General features: G+C 42.9%; 1 protein-coding gene across 1 annotated transcript in view; it reads left to right on the plus strand.

Moving 5' to 3' along the window:
* The first annotated feature begins 2,680 nt into the window (after positions 1-2,680).
* ACSF2 (acyl-CoA synthetase family member 2) overlaps positions 2,681-25,650 on the plus strand; it is a 170,414-nt gene continuing 147,444 nt past the window's right edge. The window contains exon 1 of the mRNA XM_044300135.1: positions 2,681-2,809. Within this exon, the coding sequence (XP_044156070.1) occupies positions 2,718-2,809 (92 nt within the window). The 5' untranslated portion in view covers positions 2,681-2,717. The remainder of the gene's footprint in view (positions 2,810-25,650) is intronic.

The raw sequence follows: 25,650 nt of genomic DNA on the forward strand, positions 1-25,650 counted from the left end.
CCAGCAGAACCAAATACCACAGCGCAGCACAATATACTGCCCCAGCAGAACCTAATACCACAGTGCAGCACAATATACTGCCCCAGCAGAACCAATACCACAGTGCAGCACAATATACTGCCCCAGCAGAACCTAAATACCTACAGTGCAGCACAATATACTGCCCAGCAGAACCAAATACCACAGTGCAGCACAATATACTGCCCCAGCAGAACCAAATACCACAGTACAGCACAATATACTGCCCCAGCAGAACCAAATACCACAGTGCAGCACAATATACTGCCCCAGCAGAACCAATACCACAGTGCAGCACAATATACTGCCCAGCAGAACCAATACCACAGTGCAGCACAATATGCCCAGCAGAACCAATACCACAGTGCAGCACAATATACTGCCCGCAGAACCAATACCACAGTGCAGCACAATATACCGCCCAGCAGAACCAGATACCACAGTGCAGCACAATATACTGCCCCAGCAGAACCAAATACCACAGTGCAGCACAATATACTGCCCCAGCAGAACCATACCACAGTGCAGCACAATATACTGCCCGCAGAACCAATACCACAGTGCAGCACAATATACTGCCCCAGCAGAACCAATACCACAGTGCAGCACAATATACTGCCCCAGCAGAACCAATACCACAGTGCAGCACAATATACTGCCCCAGCAGAACCAATACCACAGTGCAGCACAATATACTGCCCCAGCAGAACCAATACCACAGTGCAGCACAATATACTGCCCCAGCAGAACCAAATACCACAGTGCAGCACAATATACTGCCCCAGCAGAACCAGATACCACAGTGCAGCACAATATACTGCCCCAGCAGAACCAAATACCACAGTGCAGCACAATATACTGCCCCAGCAGAACCAAATACCACAGTGCAGCACAGTATACTGCCTCAGCAGAACTAAATACCACAGTGCAGCACAATATACTGCCCCAGCAGAAGCAGATACCACAGTGCAGCACAATATACTGCCCCAGCAGGACCAAATACCACAGTGCAGCACAATATACTGCCCCAGCAGAACCAAATACCACAGTGCAGCACAGTATACTGCCCCATCAGAACCAAATACCACAGTGCAATATAAAATAGCACCGCCCGTGCCACAATGTGAAACTGTATAATTGTCCTGATGACAGCAATACAGTTGCGGCCCCTGGCAGGGTGCACAAGTGCATGTAGATCCTACATGAATTAAAGGGGTTGTCCTACTCCCATTTTCACCCAGGCAGCCCCATTGATATGAGAATCGGAGCATTTCATGAATTTCGCAGGGCAGGGACTTTTTCTGGAGATCCGGTGACGTACCAGGCTCTCATTAGGACTGTTAGCCGGGGCCTGGGTAAAAAAAAAATCTGACACCCTAACGAAACCCAAACAAATCCCATTAAACTCAATCTGGACTGTTCGGCTCTGTTGTATTTGGCTATGTGCCGAATCCAGCACTTATTTCCCCAATTTATCTCTTATATCTTTGGATGGATTGGAGAAGGCATTTGACAGAAGCATTGCAACCAACTCCATCACTCCCCCATCCAACATTATACAGAAAGACCCAAAAATAATAATAATTCTTAAATTGCTCTTTTCCGTTGATCCCATCTCCTAGAAAAGAAAAACTTACCAAAACAGTACCAATGATCATCCCTGTCGCTGCAGCCCTTATGTGCCTGTATACCCTGGACAGGATCGGTCACTGTCCTTGGCAGTATACAGCACACGACCACTGAGGCCAGTGATTGGCTGCAGCAATCACATGGAGTATGGGGGCACAAGCAAAGCCCGGCAAGGGGGACTGCGTATCGGGGTTGTAAGTAGCGGTAATAGGGGAGTATATGCTATTTCATGTTATTTCCCCCCCTTTTTCACGTTTTCTGTCATTTTGCATCCAATTTTTCAAAACGCTTGCCTGTTTTTTTAATTTTGTCAATTTTATTAGAATTTTTTTTAATGACCTCAAGCGGAGTGATTCTGTGCAAATATTTGCAACTTTTTAAGAAGATGCGGGTCATAAAGTTGACGAAAACACACGCATCACTTTAAAATCATGGCGGTTTCATCCAGACGATACAAAAAATCAGCGCAGATGAAAAAGTGGCACAAATATTAAATAAACAGTACACATCACATGTAAAAAAAAAACTGAGAAAAAAGTAGCGCTGGAAAAAAATGATAGCAATAATAAACGGGCGCCATAGTTTTTCAAGGCGCCATCCATGTATGAAAAATTTCTCAGATGTCAACTCCTTTACTGCAATTACTTTTCCCTTTTTAGTCATTTAAAATTAGTTTATTAATAATTATTGAATGTACTCATCTTGTGTCATTTATTAACACATTCATCACGTGACAGGAGCATAGCAAACACTAGGTCCCTACTCTGAAAAATATAGGGTTAATCAGCGCCAGAGCCTAGCCTGGACGCTTGCCCGCACTGAGCTCCTGCCAACCGTCTCTCCCATTTCGGATCCAAACTTTTGAGACGGTCCCTAAGTGACCTCTAAAAGTAAGGTAACCCAACAAGGGGGCGGGGTTATTCAAATAACTCCTCCTTATACAACAATCAAGAATCCGTCCAGGTAACGCCCACTGTGGGCGGTGTTAGCGAGTTAAGGGTCTGGTTTATTTAAAGGCACCGAGGGCGTTTTCTCTGTGGATAACCTGCTGGGCTCGGTATACGGGTCTGATGGCGCCCTTATGGTTGATGCAGATTCTGAGTCGGAAGGCTCTGGGACTTGGGGTGAAGAGGGTGTGGTGTCGGGGTATTCACCGGGGAAGGTAAGTGAGCAGCTGATCCTTGAGGACCCTGGAGTTTGCAGCTGGCGACCCTTATAATGTATTGCTTTACCTTGACAGTGGGGTTTCCATGTAGTTTTGCATTTATAGCTGATAGCTGTACAGGAGCTGTCCAGGCTATGCCATAGCGGGATCAACATGACGATGAAGGCTGGCACCATAGAGAATAGATGGCAGAGTGGGCACTGTAAAGAGTAACTGGCAGCGTGGTTACTGTAGAGAGTAGATGGTAGAAAAAGTAGATGGCAGATGTAGAGAACATCTGGCAGAGAAGGGGGGCTATAGAGAATACATGGCAGAGAATGGGCACTGTAGAGAGTAGCTGGCAGAGAATGGGCACTGTAGAGAGTAGCTGACAGAGAATGGGCACTGTAGAGAGTAGCTGGCAGAGAATGGGCACTGTAGAGAGTAGCTGGCAGAGAATGGGCACTGTAGAAAGTAGCTGACAGAGAATGGGCACTGTAGAAAGTAGCTGGCAGAGAATGGGCACTGTAGAAAGTAGCTGACAGAGAATGGGCACTGTAGAAAGTAGCTGACAGAGAATGGGCACTGTAGAAAGTAGCTGACAGAGAATGGGCACTGTAGAAAGTAGCTGACAGAGAATGGGCACTGTAGAGAGTAGCTGACAGAGAATGGGCACTGTAGAGAGTAGCTGACAGAGAATGGGCACTGTAGAGAGTAGCTGGCAGAGAATGGGCACTGTAGAAAGTAGCTGGCAGAGAATGGGCACTGTAGAAAGTAGCTGGCAGAGAATGGGCACTGTAGAGAGTAGCTGACAGAGAATGGGCACTGTAGAGAGTAGCTGGCAGAGAATGGGCACTGTAGAGAGTAGCTGGCAGAGAATGGGCACTGTAGAAAGTAGCTGACAGAGAATGGGCACTGTAGAAAGTAGCTGGCAGAGAATGGGCACTGTAGAGAGTAGCTGACAGAGAATGGGCACTGTAGAGAGTAGCTGGCAGAGAATGGGCACTGTAGAAAGTAGCTGACAGAGAATGGGCACTGTAGAGGAGGGGTGCACAACCTGCGGCCCGGGGGCCACGTGCTGCCCCCAACTATCTGGTAACAGACATGTATGTCTATGTCTTGTGGCTGCTCACATTCATTTTTCATGTATTCTGGAGGTATAACTAGATATTTATGATATATACTGTGTGTACAATTCACCATACATACAGTATTTCACTTGTTAATACCCCTTTAACTTTTATTTTCAGCCCTTGGGGTTCCTTCAGTCTGACAATGTGGCCCCCACCCAGAAAATGTTGTGTACCCCTGCTGTAGAGAGTAGCTGGCAGAGAATGGGCTCTGTAGAGAATAGCAGGCGGAGAGTGGGCACTGTAAAGAGTAGCTGGCAGAGAATGTGCACTCTAGAGAACATCTGGCAGAGAATGGGCACTGTAGAGAGTAGATGGCAGAAGAAGGGCATTGTATAGAACATGGGTCAGAGAAGGGACACCATAGAGAATAGCAGTCAGAGAGTGGGCACTGTATGGAGTAGCTTATGTAGAGAACATCTGGTAGAGAATGTGCACTGTTGAAAGTAGCATGCAGTGAATGGGCAGTGTGGAGAAAAGCTGGCATAGATTGAGCACTATAAAAAGTAGCTCGCAAAGAATGGGCACTGTAGAGAGTAGCTGGCAGAGTGGTTACTGTAAAGAGTAGCTGGCAGAGAATGGGCACTGTAGAGAGTAGCTGGCAGAGTGGTTACTGTAAAGAGTAGCTGGCAAAGAATGGGCACTGTAGAGAGTAGCTGGCAGAGTGGTTACTGTAGAGGGTAGCTGGCAGAGTGGTTACTGTAGAGAGTAGCTGGCAGAGTGGTTACTGTAGAGAGTAGCTGGCAGAGTGGTTACTGTAGAGAGTAGCTGGCAGAGAATGGGCACTCTAGAGAAGAGATGGCAGTAAAAGGGCAGCTCATAAAGGGCACTGGCAAAAGGAGTACTGTAGAGGAAAGGTCGCAAAGAATGGTCACTGTGTAAAATAGATGGCGGAGAATGGGCACTGTAGAGAGCAGCGGGCAGTAAAGTACAGTGAATGAGTCGTCTCTCTTATTGTGATATTATTCCTGTGTTGTCTGTGAAAGATTATACATTATGGACGTCCCGACTGATGCATCATATTGGTTAACTTTGAGAAATTGAGTTTAACTCTGGTAAACGTAGGGTTACACATGTTATACTGTATGCATGCCAGGATGACCTGACGGGAAACCACTGGGTAAAATGGCAAGTGGTTCGCACTAGTGCCTTGCAGCGCTGGGGTCCTAAGTGCGGATCCGACCAAGCACAACATCTGCATGTAGTCTGTATGTTCTCCCCGTGTTTGCGTGGGTTTCCTCCGGGTTCTCCGTTCTCCTCCCACACTCCAAAGACATACTGATTGTGAGCCGCATTGGGGACAGTGGGATGCTAATGTCTGTAAAGTGCTTCGCAATATAGTAGTGCTATATAAGTGCATAAAAAAAAAAAATAATAATAATGGAAAAGGTTTTATTGTAGTAACCCGTGTCAGGCAGCTGTTGCAAAGGCTAGTAGGAATATGGGGCTGCAGATTTGTATGACGAGAACATAGTTCTATCGCCTCACTATTTAAACACTACACACTGGGGGATTTTATCAAAGGCCATACGGGTGGAAAAGTCACACAAGTGGCTTGTTGCATAAAAAATGTGTAACTTTGTGTCATTTTACCACAGTCTCATTGTTTCTGAAAAGGTGGTCAGAGCACATCTATGGCAAGCTCATTAGTTGGTAGATCTGAAACAAGGTCTTCAACTGTCATGCGTCATTCATAGTGCCGGTCTCCTCGTATTGACGGAAGAACGTTTTGGGCCCCCGATGCCTCTTTTATTTTACAGTATTAAAGCAGAATGCGTAAAAAGGGCACAAAAACAAGAGCGGAAGCCGGTAAGAAAGCCGTGGACTTTCCATGGTAATGACTCCTTAGAGAAGCCTTCACTCTCCCTGGTGATTACTTTCACATTCTCGGTGTGATAATATGCGGCACGGTTATGTTTGGGTTGTTACTTAGAAACGAGAAGCCACAGACGGTAGGTGACACTTCAGATATTGGTGACGTCACTCACTGTATTAGATAAGGGTTGGTGGTGGACATAGATGTGTGCCAGAAAATCTTCCGCTCACTTTGCAGGCGAGGATACAGGTCCCTGGTGCTGATCAGGGATTTCCTAATGTTTTATGTGTTGGGCTTTATATTATTATTTTTCATGTGTTGGATGTGATATTATTATGTTTGATGTGATAGTTACATAGTTAATACAGTTGAAAAAGGCATAAATCAATCAAGCTCAACCAAGGGATAGGTGGGGACGCGAATCCCAGAAGAAGAGCTAGGACAGACAAGGTCTCTTCTATGTCCTCTAGAACCAACATATAGTACACTAGTGAGACTCAGATTTCTACACGTTTTCATAAGCATTAGTCATTTACTTTTAAGAATTCGTCTAAACCCTTTTTAAAACTGTCCCCTGTTCCTGCTGTGACCACGTCCTGAGGAAGTCTATTCCACACTTTCACAGTTCTTACAGTAAAGAAGCTTTGACGCTTCTGGAAACTGAACTTTTTCCTCTCCAATCGGAGGCAGTGCCCCCTTGTCTTTTGAGGAGATTTTACAGTGAACAGTTTTTTTCCCGTATTTTTTGTATGGCCCATTTATATATTTGTATAAGTTAGTAATGTCCCCCCCTTAGACGTCTCTTCTCAAGACTAAATAAATGTAATTTTTTAAATCTTTCTTCATAACTAAGACCCTCCAGGCCCCTTATCAGTTTAGTCGCTCTACTCTGTACTTTTTCCAGCTGCAGAGCATCCTTTCTATGGATTGGTGTCCAGAACTGGACTGCATATTCCAGATGAGGCTACACCAACACTTTGTAAAGTGGTAATATTACATCCCTGCCCCGCAAGTCCATGCCTCGTTTAATGCATGACAATATCCTGGTGGCCTTAGAAGCAGCTGATTGACATTGTTTGCTGTAATTTAAGGCTACTTTCACACTTGCGCTTGATCGGATCCGCTCTGAACGGATCCGATCATATTAATGCAGACGGAGGCTCCGTTCAGTACGGATCCGTCTGCATTAATAACTTAGAAAAATTTCTAAGTCTGAAAGTAGCCTGAGCGGATCCGTTCAGACTTTCAATGTAAAGTCAATGGGGGACGGATCCGCTTGAAGATTGAGCCATATGGTGTCATCTTCAAGCGGATCCGTTCCCATTGACTTACATTGTAAGCCTGGACGCAAGCAGCGTTCAGCTGTCCGCCTGGCCGTGCGGAGGAAAGCGAAGCGGAGGCTGAACGCCGCCAGACTGATGCAGTCTGAGCGGATCCGCTCCATTCAGACTGCATCAGGGCTGGACGGAAGCATTCTGCTCCGCTCGTGAGCCCCTTCAAAAGGAGCTCACGAGCGGACAGCAGAACACTAGTGTGAAAGTAGCCTAATCTACCATCTGAAAGGACACCTACATCCTTCTCTATAAGTGACTCCCCCAGTGCTACATCCTCTAGGACATATGATGCACAGAGATTATTACTACCGAGATGCATAACTTTACATTTATCCACATTGAACCTCATTTGCCAAGTTGATGCCCAATCACTCAGAGTGTTCAGGTCAGCTTGTAGTTTATGGACATCTTCCATAGGGTTCATGCACACGACAGTCTTGCTTTTTCAGTGTTTTGCGGTCCGTTTTTTTTTACGGATCCGTTGTTTTGTTTTTTGTTTCTGTTGTGTTTTCGTTTCCTGTCCGTTTTACTGTTCCGTTTTTCCGTATGCCATATACAGTATACAGTAATTACATAGAAAAAATTGGGCTGGGCATAACATTTTCAATAGATGGTTCAGCAAAAACGGAACGGATACGGAAGACATACGGATGCATTTCCGTATGTGTTCCTTTTTTTTGCAGACCCATTGACTTGAATGGAGCCAAGCACCATGATTTGCGGACAAGAATAGGACATGTTCTATCTTTTCACGGCACGGAAATACTGAAACGGAATGCGCACGGAGACACTTCAGTATTTTTTGCTGAACCATTGAAATAAATGGTTCAGTATATGTTCCGCATACTGAACTCCAAAAACGTCCAGTATACTGAACTCCAAAAACGTCCAGTATACTGAACGCAAAATACTGTCGTGTGCATGAGCCAATAGACTGTACAGTTCTACACAGCTTAGTGTCATCTGCAAAATATGTTTTACGTGTTGGGTTTGATATTATTGTTTTATGTGTTGGGTTTGATATCTCTTTTATCTGATTTACTAGGTCATGGGGCAATAAACAGTAGCTCTCTGGTGTCTCCTTGACATCATGGCAGTAACTAGTCAGTATAGGATTGCAGGAGGCTGGTGCATCGGCAGTTTTATATAATTTACATAAGTGCTTGTACTGGATCGTAAGCAAACAGAAAAGCTCTCCTCCTGTCGGTGCACGTGTCTGTAGAAGCCTCCGGAAGCATTAGCAATCTATTTCAAGGAAAGATCAGCACCAGGTTACTTTAACTTTTTTAATTGACCGCCAATGGTTCTTGATAACACTCTCTCACGCGTTTCAGACCTGTAGGTCCTTATTCATATCCTGAAAACTATAGCCTAGCTCGGCCAATAACCTCACTTGTCCCAGATGTTAAAACGTAACTTTTACTGTCTATATTTAAGAATCCTAATAAAGTGAATGTGAGCTAAAGAGGGTTAAAACTATCTAATGCCTTGTTGGTTATGGGACTGGTATGTTGTGATAGCAATTACCAACGGGGGTGTTGGTCACACACTGGATCTTGTATAAGCAAACAGTGCAGCACCGTCCTATGTAGTTTGGTGATTCTATGTATTAGCCACTGTTCACTCTTTAACAGGTATCGCTGACGCTGTGCTGCATTACTAACTCTAGCCAACAAGTACATCCGAGGCTAAACTCTGCCCCCCCAACATGTTTCGCCAGCTAATCTGGCTTCATCAGGGGTTCCGTACAGCATTGAATTAAAACGCTGCTCCTGAACCTTATAAAGGCTGACTCCACCTTAACAGCAGGTTGGAGAACCAATGAGTGCAAAGGATAGAAAGAGGTAAGTTTATCATGTATCATCCTGCCAATTAGGGGCCTAAACGTCGCAATGACACCCACCGCCGTCATCCAGGTGGGTGTATTGTCGGTGTGCTGATGCGCGCCCGATATCTGCGTCTGGACTTACCTAACCCAAGCGCCAGTATATTACTGCGCAAGAACTTTAAAGTGCCCTCGGAGTAAATGCTCACAATGCGCCTGCGTGAACACTTAGTCTACAAAGGAGCTGCGCTTGGACTTACCTACTTCGAGCGCTGATGTGTTGAACTGCGGCTGCACAAGAACTTTGGAATGCCTCCGATCTCAGTGCACCTGCGTACACACTTAGTCTGTAAGCGCACCGCTCCACCTCAGTGCGGCTATATACTTTCCCTCCCTATATGCTATATATAATAATGTGGTATGTAGATGTATGTTTTATTGGCTCCGCTTTATTTATATCCTACTTTGTTTACGGGAAAGCAAATAGCTCTATCTCCTGATTAAGTCCCGCAGGTGCGAGGCTGTTTAGATTATAAATACAGTTACTCTCATTTCTGGACATGAATTTGATGTAATCACCCAGTTTTATTTGTTCAATACCCCCAAATTTCCCTCCATGTTTTTCTCTAAAATGGCGTGAAGGTGGGTGACCATCAAATTTTTTATTTATATTCCTTATATGTTCACTTATTCTGATATATAGTGGTCGTTTTGTTCTTCCCACATTATAATTTCTCACCGGGGCATTTAATAAAAAATAACTTCACTTCAATGACATGTAAGGTGACTCTTGATTTTATATGTTTTTTCTGTTGATTATTAAATTCCATAATGGGTTTTTTACGTTTCAAAAGTTGGCATGCTTTACACATTTTGCAGGGAAAACTTTTTTTTTTTTTTTTTTTTAATAATTTGGCTATTTTGGTTTCCACCCATAATTCATTTTAATGGAAGGAGCTATTAGGTTCCCCAGATTTTTTGCTTTCCTAAAAATGAAACTAAGGTGTTGGGATAATTTATTTCCCTACAACTTTATCTTGCTTCAAAATGTCCCAATGATGTTTTTAAAAAAAAGTTTCTCCTTTTCATGATATTGAGTAATTATAGGGACTTTGAAATCAATTTCAGGCTTTTCTTTACTTGCCTTATCTCTAGTCACCTTTTGTAGAAGCGTATTGCTCTCAATTGGCTTTACTGCTTGTTTTTTTTTTTCTAGTTCATTTATTTTGTAACCTTTTTCTTCAAATTCCATGTGAAGACTACTTGCCTCTTTTTCAAATTGTTCTACTGTTGTACAGTTCCTCCTCAATCTAATGTATTGGCTGCAGGGGATATTGGTAAGCCATATGGGTAAATTACAAATGTCTAATGAGATAAAGCGATTTGGTTTGGAGTATGTGTGGGTAAATATTAGATTATTCTGAATCATTATGGTTAGGTCTAGAAAATGTACTTCCTTCTTGCTAAAAGTAGGCGTGACTTGTAAATAAGTCATTTTTATTTATATCCATAAAAAATTCCCAAAGTGAATCCCCCCTCTCCATATAAAAACAATATTGTCGATGGACCTCTTACAGAGGACCAGATTTGCGCCCCCACCTTCCCATATAGAGATTAGCAAAACTCAGCACGAATCTGGTCCCCATAGCGGTCCCCCACGTTTGCAAATAAAAAACATCCTTAAATTAAAAAAAAAATATATGATTTAAAATAAACATTATGCACTCCCCAATGAATTGGATTTGTTCCAGTGGTAATGTATTCTCTTTATAAAAAAAATATTCAGTGGCTCCCTACCTTTATTATTTTCTATTATAGTGTAGAGGCATGTGACATCTAAAGTGCCTGAGATGTATTCAGGTTTGCACTCTATGGTCTCCAAAATGTGTAAAATATGTTTGGTTTCCTTAAAACAAGCTGGGAGTTTTTGGACGTGGTTTTGAAAAATAACGTCCACATATTTGGACAAGTTTGAAGTCAGACTTCCAATGCCCGATATTATTGGTCTCCCTGGCGGGTGGCGTCCAGATTTGTGTACTTTTGGCAAATAAAAAATATTGATGTTCTAGGATGTTGGATATTAATATAATTTGCCTCTTCTATAGTTAAAATGCCCTTTTTCTTCCCATTCCATACCAATTTATTCAATCCTATACTATATTGCTGTATTGGATTTGATGTTACTTTTTCATAAGGTTTTTTGTCACTCAACAGTCTCATAGATTCATTATGGTATTGTTCATTGTATAAAAAATGCAGGGCGGAGAATCACACCATTATTCATCGGTAACATTCTTATACTTTTCTGTTCCTATTTACTCAAATTATGAGTAGCTGTCCTTTTTTTTTTTTTTATATATATTTTCCTTAGATCCCTCAAAACCAGAGTATTAAAAGCTCTTAAAGCGTCAGAATATTAATTTATCGGATTAAAATTTGATTTAATCTTCAGGTTGGTGTGCAAAAAAACCCATCATTTTTCTCATTTTTATTCTTATTTTTATTTTCATCGTCTTTATTATTTTTGATCTTGCTTTTTTCATTTTTCTTTATATAGAAATATTTCTTCGGAGCAAGATTACGTAAGAATTTTTTCATACCTATAAATGCATCAAATGGACGAAATTGGGCAGATGGTGCAAATTTTATTCCTTTTTGTATTAATTTGGTGTCACTTTTGGTTAATACATATTTACTTAAAAGGAACTTGTCATCAACTTTATGGTGACCTCACTGAGGGCAGCATAAAATAGTGACAGAAAAGCTGATGTCAGAGGTGTGTCACTCATGAGCTAAAAGTAAGTGGTTGCTGAGAACCAGCATCATAATCATTGCAGCCCGGGCCTTGAGAAGTCAAATCTACCTGAGAAGAGTCCTGGTTATACATAATCTCCTGCTCTCTCACCCATCTGCTGATGACTGGCTGTTATCTCCTAGAGAGGAAGGGAGAAAACTAGGTAGAAGATGTCAGTCATCAGCAGGTGGGCAGGAGAGCAGGAATTCATGAATAACCAGGACTCTTCTCAGGTGGCCATGACGCTTTTCCAGGCCCAGTCTGCAAGGATTGTGATGTTGGTTCTCGGCAACCACTTACTTTTAACTTATAAATGACAGACCTCTGAAATCAACTCACCTGTCTTTACTTTATTCTGCTGTCAGTATGTGGGCAGCATAAAGTTAATGACAGATTCCCTTTAAGTTATATTTTTTTTGTCCAGTTACTTCAATCTCCTTTTTGGAGATTTTCTTTCCTCTTGTCCCTCTTTTTGTTCTTTTCTTGACGGTCTAGCCTGAAAAAACAAAAATTTAACACTTTTTTTAAATCGTGATTCGGGTCTATTCATATTCCTTTTAGGTATAGGAGTTTTATTTCTAACTTTTCTCTGAACTGCAGCACTATACCTTCAACTACCTCTGGTTTTAAATTTATCCCTTCCTGATTTTCCTGTTCATTCATGGACATACTTTCCAGTGGACTAAATTTATTAGAATTTTCCAGAAGACTGTTCTATTTATTGTTTTATCACAAATATAATAAGTGGATACGATTCGACATAACTGACATTAAGTATGGAGAATCATAGATAACTAATAATGACATCAAGAACAAAGTCTCCTTCCCATCCCCCTCCCTCCCCCCAAACCTGTGCGCCTATCCCAAGAACATGACACCCTGTGAGAACCTCAAATGCTAGCCAAGACTTGAATGGATGTGCGTCCATGAAGAACTTCGTACAAATACCATGTAGTCTGCTCAAAATGTGAGATGAGTTTAGATTTGATGGAAGTGGAAAGAGTTTTCATAAATAAAGACCATTTTTCAAAAAAAGTTTGGTCAGTTTTTCCTTATCTGATAAAGTGAATATCCAATCCATATTAAACAGAAAGGTTATTTTAGCTTGGATGAAGGGGATAGAGGGTATTTCAGGATTAAGCTATTGATGTAAAAGGCTTTTTCTAGTAGCAGCCGCCCAAATGTGAAGTAGAGCTTTATCTTGTTTGGCAAAACCATGTTGTTCAGATAAGATGTTAAAAATTGCCCACTAAGGAGTTGCAGTAAAGGTTATAATGTAAGTTATCAATAAGTGAGATTGAACTTGCTCCCAAAGATCTTACTTGTGTGCAACCCCACAAATGATGGTATAAATCAGTATTGGGCTTATTACATTTAGAGCAGGAGTAAGGTACCGTCAGGAGACATCTTATTTTTAGTCCTTGGTGTTATATACGCCCTATGAAATATCATAAGAGCCATATCCGTATAGCTGCTGACTGGGGGGTGTTTGTGTGTTTTCAACGTGGCCTATATTAATGTTTTGACTTCCAAGTGTGGGAAGTCTTTGATCCATTTCCCCGGACCTGTGGTGGCTACGTCCCAATCTATTAGAGGTCTGAGAAATCTGTAGATAGTACTAGTGGAGGAGATCTGAGATCAAACTCTTTTAAGGAAAGTGTTTAGGCATGCCCGTCTTGAGTCTCCTGGAATATTGTTCATAGAACGTTGAACAAAACTATGTGTTTGTAGATATATAAATTTGTTATGATTAAATGCCGGGAACCGTTGGGAGGCTTCCGTAAAGGAGAGTATAGCGTGGTTAGAGTTTAACATATCGAGGATCCAAATACATCCCTGTGATGCTAGGGTGGTACATATCCTGGGCGGTTTACCCCTTAGAAATCCTAGATGACGCAAAAAGGGTTGAAAGAATGTGCGTGTACTATCTAATTTGCTAAATTTTCATACTTTGTGCCAGGCCTGTATAGTGTTCCATAGAACAGGGAAATATCTTATATTTGAAGGAAGTGCAGCTATTGGAGAGTGCATGAGTGCCAAAAGGGAGATGTGAGGAAAAAATTGTTTTTCCATACCTACATCGCATCCAATCAATAGCATATCTAAAATTTTTTACAAAAATGGAGTGGCTCTACTACTCCGTAGGATGGAAAGGTGCTCAGTATCTAGGTGTGAACTCCAAACACCAGAAAGTAAAGGATTTCAAATAATATTGGAGATATGGCACTCAGTATCTGGGAATTTTGCTCAAAACAAGTCGCTTTATTGATGCAATAAAATACTTAAAATGTCATACAAAGTACGTATTTTGTACAGAAATTAAATAACATAATAATAAAAAGTCACAATTGACAATATAAAAATCACTTATAGTGTATATAAACACACATCAGACAGCAAATGGGTACTTGTCTGTAATCTGATTGAATGGGTCCAGAGAGTTAAATTCTCAGCACTAGAGCACTGAATGTGTTATTGCTCAATAATTTTCAATGAGAAATTGATCGAATGTCACCATTCATTCGGTATAAAATAATCACCGATTATCATTAATGTAGTGCAGTCGCAGGATTTTCGGATTTAATAGTAGAAGTTATTCCGAATATGCATATATCACAGTTCATAGAACTTATCGGATTAGAGTTCAGAAGTTGTTAGCTCTAGGTGGCGTCCCACCTTTTTTCAAGCTATTTAAATCCCTTACCTCCACTTCTCAATACGGTTTGTTCAGTCACCGTTTCCTCAGCGTCCCAAATATTCGATTTCTCCTTGCTTGTAAATCAGAGTGTATCACTCTGAGGAGTTTTCGAGCTTGATGTAGGACGAGTTGATCACTTAGGAGGTTATTGGTAAGGGAGGTGTAGCTGTAGATCTCCTTGCGTACGCCAAAAATGGTGGTAATGTGGGGTCCAGGTTCCTCCCAGACGCGTTTCGAAGTCCCAAGGGGTGCTGACTTCTTCCTCACTGAGGAAGAAGTCAGCATATCTAAAATTGGTAGCCAAGTTGTATAGTGAAATGTCTGGGAAGTTTAGACCTCCCAATATTGGAGGTTGTTGTAGTTTGTAAAGGCTAATATGATTTCTCCATCAAGAATTCCAAATAGATCGTCTAAAAGTTCTTTGGAGAAATGTAATATCTGATGCGAGGAGTAGTAGGGGGAGAGTTTGAATCAAATAGAGTAGTTTAGGGAAGGCTTCCATTTTAAGAAGGTGACAGCGACCAAAAAAGGATAGTGTAAAATGTTGCTAGGATTGAATTAAGGAAGTGATTTACTCAATGAGAGGACAGTAGTTCAGCTTATAGTGCTGGGTTGGCTGTCAATTTCACCCCTAGGTAGTAAGGGATTCAGGATGCCATTGAAATGGGAATGAGTTACCCCAATAGTTTCTTGCAGTGCCAAAGATAGGAAGTGCTTTCCGATTTATGGAAATTAACTTTAAATCTGGAGATAGCACCCAAAAATGCTATAATTAGCATTATCTCCGGGATGGCCTGACGTGGGTTTGAGATGAATAATAGTATGTCATCAGCAAAAGCTAGTAATTTAGTTTCAACTATTCCTGTACAAATACCATCAAAAGAATGAAGAGATTGTAGGACTCGGAATAAAGGGTCTAGGGCTATATTAAATAGTAGTGGAGATAATGGGCATCCCTTCGCCTGCCCACTTCAAATGAAGAGGAGCAAACAGAGTTGACCCAAATTGTCGAGCGAGGGTTATAATACATAATCCGGACAGCCGTGCAGAATATGGGGCCAAAAAGTCGTAGCTGAAGGATTTCCTGGAGATATCCCCATGACACTCGATCAAAAGCCTTGTCAGCATCCAGGCTGACTAGGATATTCTTAGTTTGTCGATGTGCTCTGCTTGATGATATCGCCAAAATTGCTGTTCGGATGTTGTAAGTAATAGATCTCAACACAAAGCCAGTTTGTGAAGGGTGAATGATCTCCGAGAGGATTGTTTGAAGTCTGTTAGCCAAAATTTTAGTTAATATTTTAAAATCTGTATTTAAAAGCGAAATGGGACGGTAAGACTTTACCAGTAGGGGATCTTTACCCGGTTTAGGGATGACCATTATGCAGGTATCCTTAAATCCATCAGGAATATTGCTCGAAGTGGTAATGTGGTTATACAGTGAGCCGAGGTGTGGGCTCAGGGTTGTATTTAGTATTTTATAATATTCATTCCCAAAGCCATCGGGACCAGGTGCTTTAGAAAGTTTGAGAGATTTAATAGTGGCTGTAATTTCTTCGTGACTAATAGGGGCGTTTAAAATCAGTTGATGGTCATCTGACAGAGCGGGCAAAAGATTAGTGTTTAGAAAAGCGGACCCTGGGGGAATATCGTCTGAGGGTGCAGAATATAAAGATTCAAAGAAGGATTTAAATTGTTCTCCAATTTCCATAGGATGAGATATGAAAGAGCCCATATTTAACTTCAATTTGGAAATTCTGTTAGCAGTACGAAAGGGTTTGATGAGGGAAGCTAACAATCTGCCAGGTTTATTACCCCAATGGAAAAATCTGTGTATTTGGTAATTTACATCTAATAATGCTCGCTCATGGGCAACTGCCTCTATTTTAGCATTTAAATATTGTTTAGTTTCAGGAGTATTACAGAGCTTAAATGTTTTGTATGCCTGAGTAAGGGTTTTCTGGGTGGAGGTCAACGAGGCCATTAGTTTTTTCCTTTTATGAGAGACATAGGAGATGATCTTTTCTTGAATAACTGCCATAGAGGCGGCCCAAAAATGGGTAATATCTTCCCTGTGACCCTCATTGTCTGAGGCATAAGTTGACCAAAAAACAGAAAGCATAGCTTTAAAATCTTCAGAGTGAAATAGGTAGGAAGGAAAGGGGCATTTTTTGGAATGAGGGATAGGTGTAGTTAGGGTTGATTAAAAAATGACCGGTGCATGGTCTGAGATATAGATATCCATAATTCTGACTGATTTCAAAAGGTGTATGTAGGTGTCTGGGATCAACCAATAATCAATTCTTGCATGGGAGTTATGGACATGTGAGTAATGTGTGTAATCAGTATCTGTGGGATGTAGCAATTGCCAAGGGTCTACTTGATCTAAATGATCAATGAGTGTTTGGATAGCACTAGTAACAGTAGTGGGAGAAGATGTATTCTGCTGAGATCTTTCTAGTATGGCATTGTGAACATCATTGAAGTCTTCCTCCCTACTATGACGTTATTAACATCCCAGCCGGCTATAGCCATCAGCAGTGATGCAAAGAAGGCCCTATTGGAGGTATTAGGTGCATACACATTTACCAGACAGTAAGTTATACCTTCAACAATAACCTTTACCAGGAGGTACCTGCCCGCTGGGGCCTCAATAGCCTCTAGTATTGCGTGTTGAATTAGAGAGCTGAATAAGATAGCCACGCCCCTCATTTTCCTAGAGAAGGAAGCTTCAACACAAGTTGGGAATCTTTGGTTTCGTAAAGGGGCATGTCCCCATTTAACCCAGTGAGTTTCCTGCAAAAATACAATGTGTGATTTGAGTTTATTTAGATGGCTTAACACTTTTTTACACTTAATTGGTGTATTGAGGCCATTAACATTCCAGGTACACAAGGTTAGGGTTGAAATAATGGACGCAGTAATATTGGTAGTACTGGTCATTTAACCAATTCCAAGAAGCGTCCAGAATTGGTATAAATATAATGAGAAGGAGAGGGAAGAACACCCGTCCCAGCGAGCAGGCATCCCCCCCCAGCAACCTATGAGGTCCCCGCAAAGTAAAGCGCACAGGATTCCCCTCTGAATGCCCAATAAAAAAACAACAAACTATCATCGCGCTGCACATCAACTTGCAGGAGCAGCACCGTGGTAACAGATAACAAAACATACAGTATTACCGACTCCATAACTGGTGTAGATTAGATAACCTAGGTAAAACAGGCAAAATATTAACCTTACTTCAAAAGTCCCTTATGGCCCCGCTGAGGTAGGTGCGGCAGGAGAAGCAGGTATAGCTCAACCTGAGGTATGGATGTGGGCGAGAGCCTTCTGGGGGTCGTTGAACACCTACATCTTGTCGCCCATGGAGAAACGGAGGATGGCAGGACATTGAAGGTCGAATCGAATTGATTTATCCAGTAGTCGCTTACAGACCGGATTGAAAGCCCTGCTTTTTTCTGCCACTGTTGAAGAAAAGTCCTGAAATGGGCGAAGTTTGGAATTTTCGTAGCTAACTGTAGATGCTTGGTGGAAGGCTGCCATAATACTAAATTTATCCTAATAGTTGAGGATCCGAAAAATGCCAGGACTTGGTTTTGAGGAGTTGTCATCACGTGAGGGTGCCCACTCTGTGGTCGCTTTTCACCGGTATTTTTAAAGAGGAGCTTCCCAACTTAAGTTCCTGAGGTAGCCATTCAGATGTGAACCATAAGAGTTCGTTGGCACGTAGGGATTCAGGAACTCGAATGAGCCACAAATTGTTACGCCAAGATCGGTTTTCAAGGTCGTCCACCTTGTTTTGTAGGGTAACAAGCAGTTGCTCCCTTTCCTCCATTTGTTCACGACAAGCATGGACCGTGTCCTCTAAGGCTACTTTCACACTAGCGTTCGGCTGTCCGCTTGTGAGCTCCGTTTGAAGGGGCTCACGAGCGGACCCGAACGCTTCCGTCCAGCCCCAATGCATTCTGAGTGGACGCGGATCCGCTCAGAATGCATCAGTCTGGCGGCGTTAAGCCTCCGCTTCGCTCAGCAGGCGGACACCTGAACGCTGCTTGTAGCGTTCGGGTGTCCGCCTGGCCGTGCGGAGGCGTGCGGATCCGTCCAGACTTACAATGTAAGTCAATGGGGACGGATCCGTTTGAAGATGACACACTATGGCTCAATCTTCAAACGGATCCGTCCCCCATTGACTTTCAATGTAAAAGTCTGGACGGATCCGTTCAGGCTAATTTCACACTTAGACATTTTTTGACAATATAATGCAGACGGATCCGTTCTGAACGGAGCCACCGTCTGCATTCATATGAGCGGATCCGTTCAGAACGGATCCGACCGAACGCTAGTGTGAAAGTAGCCTAAGTCAGAGACTCTCTGCTTAACGTCGGATAGGCGAGTATTATGAGCCGTTACTTGAGATACAATAAGGTCCAGAGAAGACTGGAAGGCCGCCAGCCTAGTATCAATAGTTGGCATTAGTAGTTCAGAGATGGCTTTGGCTGTCGCCTTTGAAGTATCCATAATGGGGTCTGGAGTGATATTTACTGGAAAGGATGGAGTTTGACTGTGGGCTAGAGTCCAAGAACCTTAAGTAGTAGCTGAATTTTTCCCCACGAACTTATCCATGTGTCCACAGAGTAGCGAATACTCACTGTAGAGGTCGAGCTTTAATGTGAAAAAAATATAAAAATCTGGGGGAGTCGCGGGATAAATTGTATTACATGAAAAATAAACAAAAGCTCCAAGAGCGAGAGGTTGGGTGCTGAGTACATAATGTTAATGGCTGATGCAAGTAATTCCCTCAAAAAGAGGATCTAAGAATGGGCATGGTAGTAAAGTCACGTCGATTTTGTAATATGCTGATAAATAAGCCCCACTATAATGTCAGAAGGGTTTCCTGTAGCTCATCTCCAGTTTATTCATATTTGAGACATACCCTGGGTAAGGTTTATCAAATTGTTTATTTACAGATGCCTATGCAGGCGTTGAACCTATCTTGTCCCAGGTGAAAATTTAATACTTCACTTTTATTATTATTTGGGTTAAAATACGTGCTTTATACCTTTATTTAATTTTACTTGATGAACCAAATAATAGAAAAAGATTAAAAATACAGTAAACACTCCACTGCGTGGTCAAATGATGCTCGGTGAGTCAGGAGGGAGAGCACGTGCACTATCTCTCACCCCTCTCACTTCATATCGCTTGCAGTGACACCTTCATCTAGGCGAAGTTGTGGGAGCTGAACTCACTCTTCCCACTTCTAATACAGCACATGGATAATACCATATGTTAGCTGACCTCTGTCTATCCCTTTGGTGGTGCACACTGCGTACATAACATTCACGGTTTGAATACCGTATCACACTGCTAAACTACTCTAGCTTTGATAAGTAGGCTGGCCGGACTACTGCTAACTAACTGACAGTGGAGTGGATCGCTGATTTAAAAGCTAAATCTGCCCCCCAACATGTTTCACCAGATAACTGGCTTCTTCAGGGGATTTGGGCAGCAATGAATACCCTATCAGACTGAAAGTTTATATAGGGGTACTGTGATTGACAGACTTTGCACCCAGTACAATGAGTGACTGAGTACCTGTCATCTGCCTGCGACTGTAACCACATCCCCATGATGAGGTCAACTACCAGACTAATAAAAAAATTAAAAAAATAAAAATAAAAAGTGACATGAGCTACATCATGTGTCTGTAACTACACCCCCATGACGAAGTGAGCTACCAGTCTGCACCATCTACCTATATAATCATCCCTGTGTGCCATCGTCCAAGTCGCTTCCTGAGAGCGTCATCGGTGACGTCTTGCCCTTCCAGTAGCTGCGCCGACACTTAGAACGTAAAGCCTCGTTTTATTGGACTGCGCCTACGCGCAGGCTTCAATTCTAAATGGGGAGATTACTGCACGGACAGCGGCACTGTAAATTGAACCGCGCATGCGCGCAGACTTTGATTCTCAGCAAGGAGAATACAGCGGCTGCACAAACACTTAAAGGGGTTGTCCGGGATTGGGGAGATTGGAGTATGTGTAGAACAATGCCCTAAATGTTACAATCGTACCTGTCCTACCTTTACCCGACATTTCTAATGCCCAGTTTTCAAATCTCCAACTCTCAGCCGGAAGCGCTGTTTTTCCAAGACTCGGTGACGTACCGGGTCCCTTTCTGCCGAGTGAAGCCTCTTCTTCCGCTTCCCAGGGAGCCCGGTGACGTCACCCTCAGCCACATGAATTATTCAAAGTGCCTGGATGGGCGGTAACAAGGCGGCAACCAACCGCGCTAAGCCACGCCCATCCGGTCGGGTGACGTCACCAGGCAGGGCACTTTATTATGAATGAAAGAGGCAGAGCACTGAATATTAATTAGGGGGTGGAGTCACGGCGGAGATGAAACCACGTGATACCGCGCTGTGCTGGGAACCACAGTGCAGTGCGGCAGGAAGGTAGGAAAAAATAAACATAGGTGTAAACAAAGCGTGGGGGAACTGTATGAGCCATATAGAAATTGTGAAAATACTTAAAAACATATGGGGGGACCTTGATTCAGCTGTTAATAGGGAGTACACAAAAAAAAAAAAAAATTTGATCCCGGACAACCCCTTTAACTTTATGGTTATACTTATAAAGTTATGGATTGAGAGCAATAATAAAATCATGATACCAACCGACCTGGAGGGAACGACCTAACGTCCATTTCGTAGTTGCTTCTTCACAGGGCACACCCACCCATCAAATCAACCCCCCTTATAATATATCATTGCTGATTAACATACGTTTAAGACCACTTAAAGGGATTCTGTCACCTCCCCTAAGCCAAAAAACAATTTTAAAGCAGCCATGAAGCACAGCTTACCTGGATTAGGCTGTGCTCTTTTATCTTGAAATCCGTCCAGCAGTTACTGCAAAAAACGACTTTGATTGATATGTAAATGTGTCCTGAAGGTGCCCAGAGGGGCGTTTTTTTCTTCTTAGAGAGCCCAGTACCACCCCTCTTTCAGTGCCCAGCCCGCCTTCCTTGTACTGTCTAACCGCCCCCAGCCTGCCACAGCCTCTCCTCCCTCTCCCCCTCCCTCACGCCAAACGAACTCTCGCACAGGCGCAGTACCCACTGAGGGCTGCGCCTGTGCAATCAGCAGGAGACTGAGGGCAGCAGCTTCATCTTCGTCTGCTGACTGAGGGAAGAGCGAGCATCGGACGTCACTGGGCTCGGCCCATGCCCAGTGACGAGGATGAAGCTCCTGCCCTCAGTCTCCTGCTGATCGCACAGGCGCAGCCCTCAGTGGGTACTGCGCCTGTGCGAGAGTTCGTTCGGCGTGAGGGAGGGGGAGGAGAGGGAGGAGAAGCTGTGGCAGGCTGGAGGCGGCGGTTAGACAGTACAAGGAAGGCGGGCTGGGCACTGAAAGAGGGGCGGTACTGGGCTCTCTAAGAAGAAAAAAACGCCCCTCTGGGCACCTTCAGGACACATTTACATATCAATCAAAGTCGTTTTTTGCAGTAACTGCTGGACGGATTTCAAGATAAAAGAGCACAGCCTAATCCAGGTAAGCTGTGCTTCATGGCTGCTTTAAAATCGTTTTTTGGCTTAGGGGAGGTGACAGAATCCCTTTAAAAAATGGCAAAAAATCATATTTTACATTGTTGGATCTTAACAAGGTTCCAAGTAGAGCTTCAACAAGTAACAAGAAGAAATGAGAGGGAGACAAAACATTTTTTGAGCACTCGATTAATAAAAAATAACTATTAAACTGAAATAGGCTGTTTTTCAGCTGATCAAAAGTTTAGGACCACATGCCTTCAAAAGGCCAAATCTGTGCAAAGATGTGGATTCATTGTCATTTTCTGTCAGGTAGTCACACGTTGTGATGGCAAAGGCAAAAAAACTCTACCTTTTTGAACGTGGTCGGGTTGTTGAACTGCATAAGCAGGGTCTCTCACAGTGCTCCATCGCTGCCGAGGTGGGACGCAGTAAGACATACTGAGGGTTATGTAACAAAAAAGTTAAGTGGAAGACCCAAAAAAATTTCATCAGCACTGAGCCGTAGGATCCAATTGACTGTCCGTCAAGACACTGGACGATCCTTGACTCAAATTAAGGCCCTTACTGGTGCTGACTGCAGCCTCAGACCAACAGACAGCATCTGAGACTGAAAGGCTTCAAAAACAAATAACGTCTTTAAAGACCTCGTCTCCTTGAAAGCCACAGAACTGCTCGTTTGGACTTTGCAAGAGAGCACCAAACATGGGACATTCAAAGGTGGAAGAAAGTTTTATTCTCTGATGAGAAAAAATGTAACCTTGATGGTCCTGATGGTTTCCAACGTTACTGGCATCACAAGCAGATCCCACCTGAGATGTTTTCTACGTGCCACAATGGAGGGGGCGCCATAATGGTCTAGGGTGCTTTTTCCTTCAGTGAAACAATGGAGCTTCAGGAAGTGCAGGGGTGTAAACCGGCCGCTGGCTATGTCCAGATGTTGCAGAGAGCATTCCTCATGACTTAGGGCCCTAGTCTGTATGGTAACGACTGGGTTTTTCAACAGGACAACGCTACAGTACCCAATGCCCGCAGGAGAAGTCCCTTCTTCCAGGAGAATAACATCACTCTTTTTGCCTACCCTGCGTGTTCCCCTGATCTAAATCCAATTGAGAACCTTTGGGGATGGATGGCAAGGGAAGCTTACAAAAATGGACAACAGTTCCAGACAGTAGATGGCCTTCCTGCGGCCGTCTTCACCACTTGGAGAAATGTTCCCACTCGCCTCATGGAAACGCTTGCATCAAGCATGCTGAAACAAATTTTTGAAGTGATAAACAATAACGACGGAGCTACTCATTACTGAGTTCATGTTTGGAAGTTGGATTTCTGTTTTGGGGGGGTTTAGTTTTATTTTGAAGGTGTGGTCCTAAACTTTTGATCAGCTTAAAAACAGCCTGTTTCAGTTTATTCATTGTTTTCATTAAATTGAATGCTCAAAAAATGTTTTCTCTCACTCCCATTTCTTCTTGTTGCATGTTGAAGCTCTATTTGGAACCTTGTTAACCACTTCAGCCCCGCTAGCTGAAACCCCCTTCATGACCAGAGCACTTTTTACACTTCGGCACTACACTCCTTTCACCGTTTATCGCTCGGTCATGCAACTTACCATCCAAATGAATTTTACCTCCTTTTCTTCTCACTAATAGAGCTTTCCTTTGGTGGTATTTTATTGCTGCTGACATTTTTACTTTTTTTGTTATTAATCAAAATGTAACGATTTTTTTGCAAAAAAATGACATTTTTCACTTTTAGCTGTAAAATTTTGCAAAAAAAAATGACATCCATATATAAATTTTTCGCCAAATTTATTGTTCTACATGTCTTTGATAAAAAAAATGTTTGGGCAAAAAAAAAAAAATGGTTTGGGTAAAAGTTATAGCGTTTACACACTATGGTACAAAAATGTGAATTTCCGCTTTTTGAAACAGCTCTGATTTTCTGAGCACCTGTCATGTTTCCTGAGGTTCTACAATGCCCAGGCAGTAGAAAAACCCCACAAATGACCCCATTTCGGAAAGTAGACACCCTAAGGTATTCGCTGATGGGCATAGTGAGTTCATAGAACTTTTTATTTTTGTCACAAGTTAGCGGAAAATGATGATGATTTTTTTTTTTTTCTTACAAAGTCTCATATTCTACTAACTTGCGACAAAAAATAAAAAATTCTAGGAACTCACCATGCCCCTCACAGAATACCTTGGGGTGTCTTCTTTCCAAAATGGGGTCACTTGTGGTGTAGTTATACTGCCCTGGCAATTTAGGGGCCCAAATGTGTGAGAAGAACTTTGCAATCAAAATGTGTAAAAAATGACCGGTGAAATCCGAAAGGTGCACTTTGGAATATGTGCCCCTTTGCCCACCTTGGCAGCAAAAAAGTGTCACACATCTGGTATTGCCGTACTCAGGAGAAGTTGGGGAATGTGTTTTGGGGTGTCATTTTACATATACCCATGCTGGGTGAGAGAAATATCCTGGCAAAAGACAACTTTTCCAATTTTCTTATACAAAGTTGGCATTTGATCAAGATGTTTATCTCACCCAGCATGGGTATATGTAAAATGACACCCCAAAACACATTCCCCAACTTCTTCTGAGTACGGCGATACCAGATGTGTGACACTTTTTTGCAGCCTAGATGCGCAAAGGTGCCCAAATTCCTTTTAGGAGGGCATTTTTAGACATTTGGATCCCAGACTTCTTCTCACGCTTTAGGGCCCCTAAAAAGCCAGGGCAGTATAAATACCCCACATGTGACCCCACTTTGGAAAGAAGACACCCCAAGGTATCCAATGAGGGGCCTGGCAAGTTCATAGAATTTTTTTTTTTCCGCATAAGTTAGCGGAAATTGATTATTTTTTTTTTTCTCACAAAGTCTCCCTTTCCGCTAACTTAGGACAAAAATTTAAATCTTTCATGGACTCAATATGCCCCTCAGCAAATACCTTGGGGTGTCTTCTTTCCAAAATGGGGTCAGTTGTGGGGTGTTTGTACTGCCCTGGCATTTGAGGGTCTCCGCAATCATTACATGTATGGCCAGCATTAGGAGTTTCTGCTATTCTCCTTATATTGAGCATACAGGTAATGAGATTTTTTTTCCTATCAGCCTAAGGCTACTTTCACACTAGCGTTCGGGTTTCCGTTCGTGAGCTCCGTTTGAAGGAGCTCACGAGCGGACCCGAACGCAGCCGTCCAGCCCTGATGCAGTCTGAATGGAGGCGGATCCGCTCAGACTGCATCAGTCTGGCGGCGTTCAGCCTCCGCTCCGCTCGCCTCCGCACGGACAGGCGGACAGCTGAACGCTGCTTGCAGCGTTCGGGTGTCCGCCTGGCCGTTCGGAGGCATGCGGATCCGTGCGGATCCGTCCAGACTTTCAATGTAAGTCAATGGGGACGGATCCGTTTGAAGATGCCACAATGTGGCTCAATCTTCAAGCGGATCCGTCCCCCATTGACTTTACATTGAAAGTCTGGACGGATCCGTCCCAGGCTATTTTCACACTTAGCTTTTTTTTGCTAATATAATGCAGACGGATCCGTTCTGAACGGAGCCTCCGTCTGCATTATTATGAGCGGATCCGTTCAGAACGGATCCGCCCGAACGCTAGTGTGAAAGTAGCCTTAGGGGGGTTAATTCAATTGTACAGAGCCAATTGAATTAAATATACAGACACCTTCTTATACCAGCGTCTGGTTCTGCGGGAAACTAAATACGGAG

The sequence above is a fragment of the Bufo gargarizans genome, chromosome 6, assembly GCF_014858855.1.
Source record: "Bufo gargarizans isolate SCDJY-AF-19 chromosome 6, ASM1485885v1, whole genome shotgun sequence".
In the NCBI taxonomy this organism is placed as follows: Eukaryota; Metazoa; Chordata; class Amphibia; order Anura; family Bufonidae; genus Bufo; species Bufo gargarizans.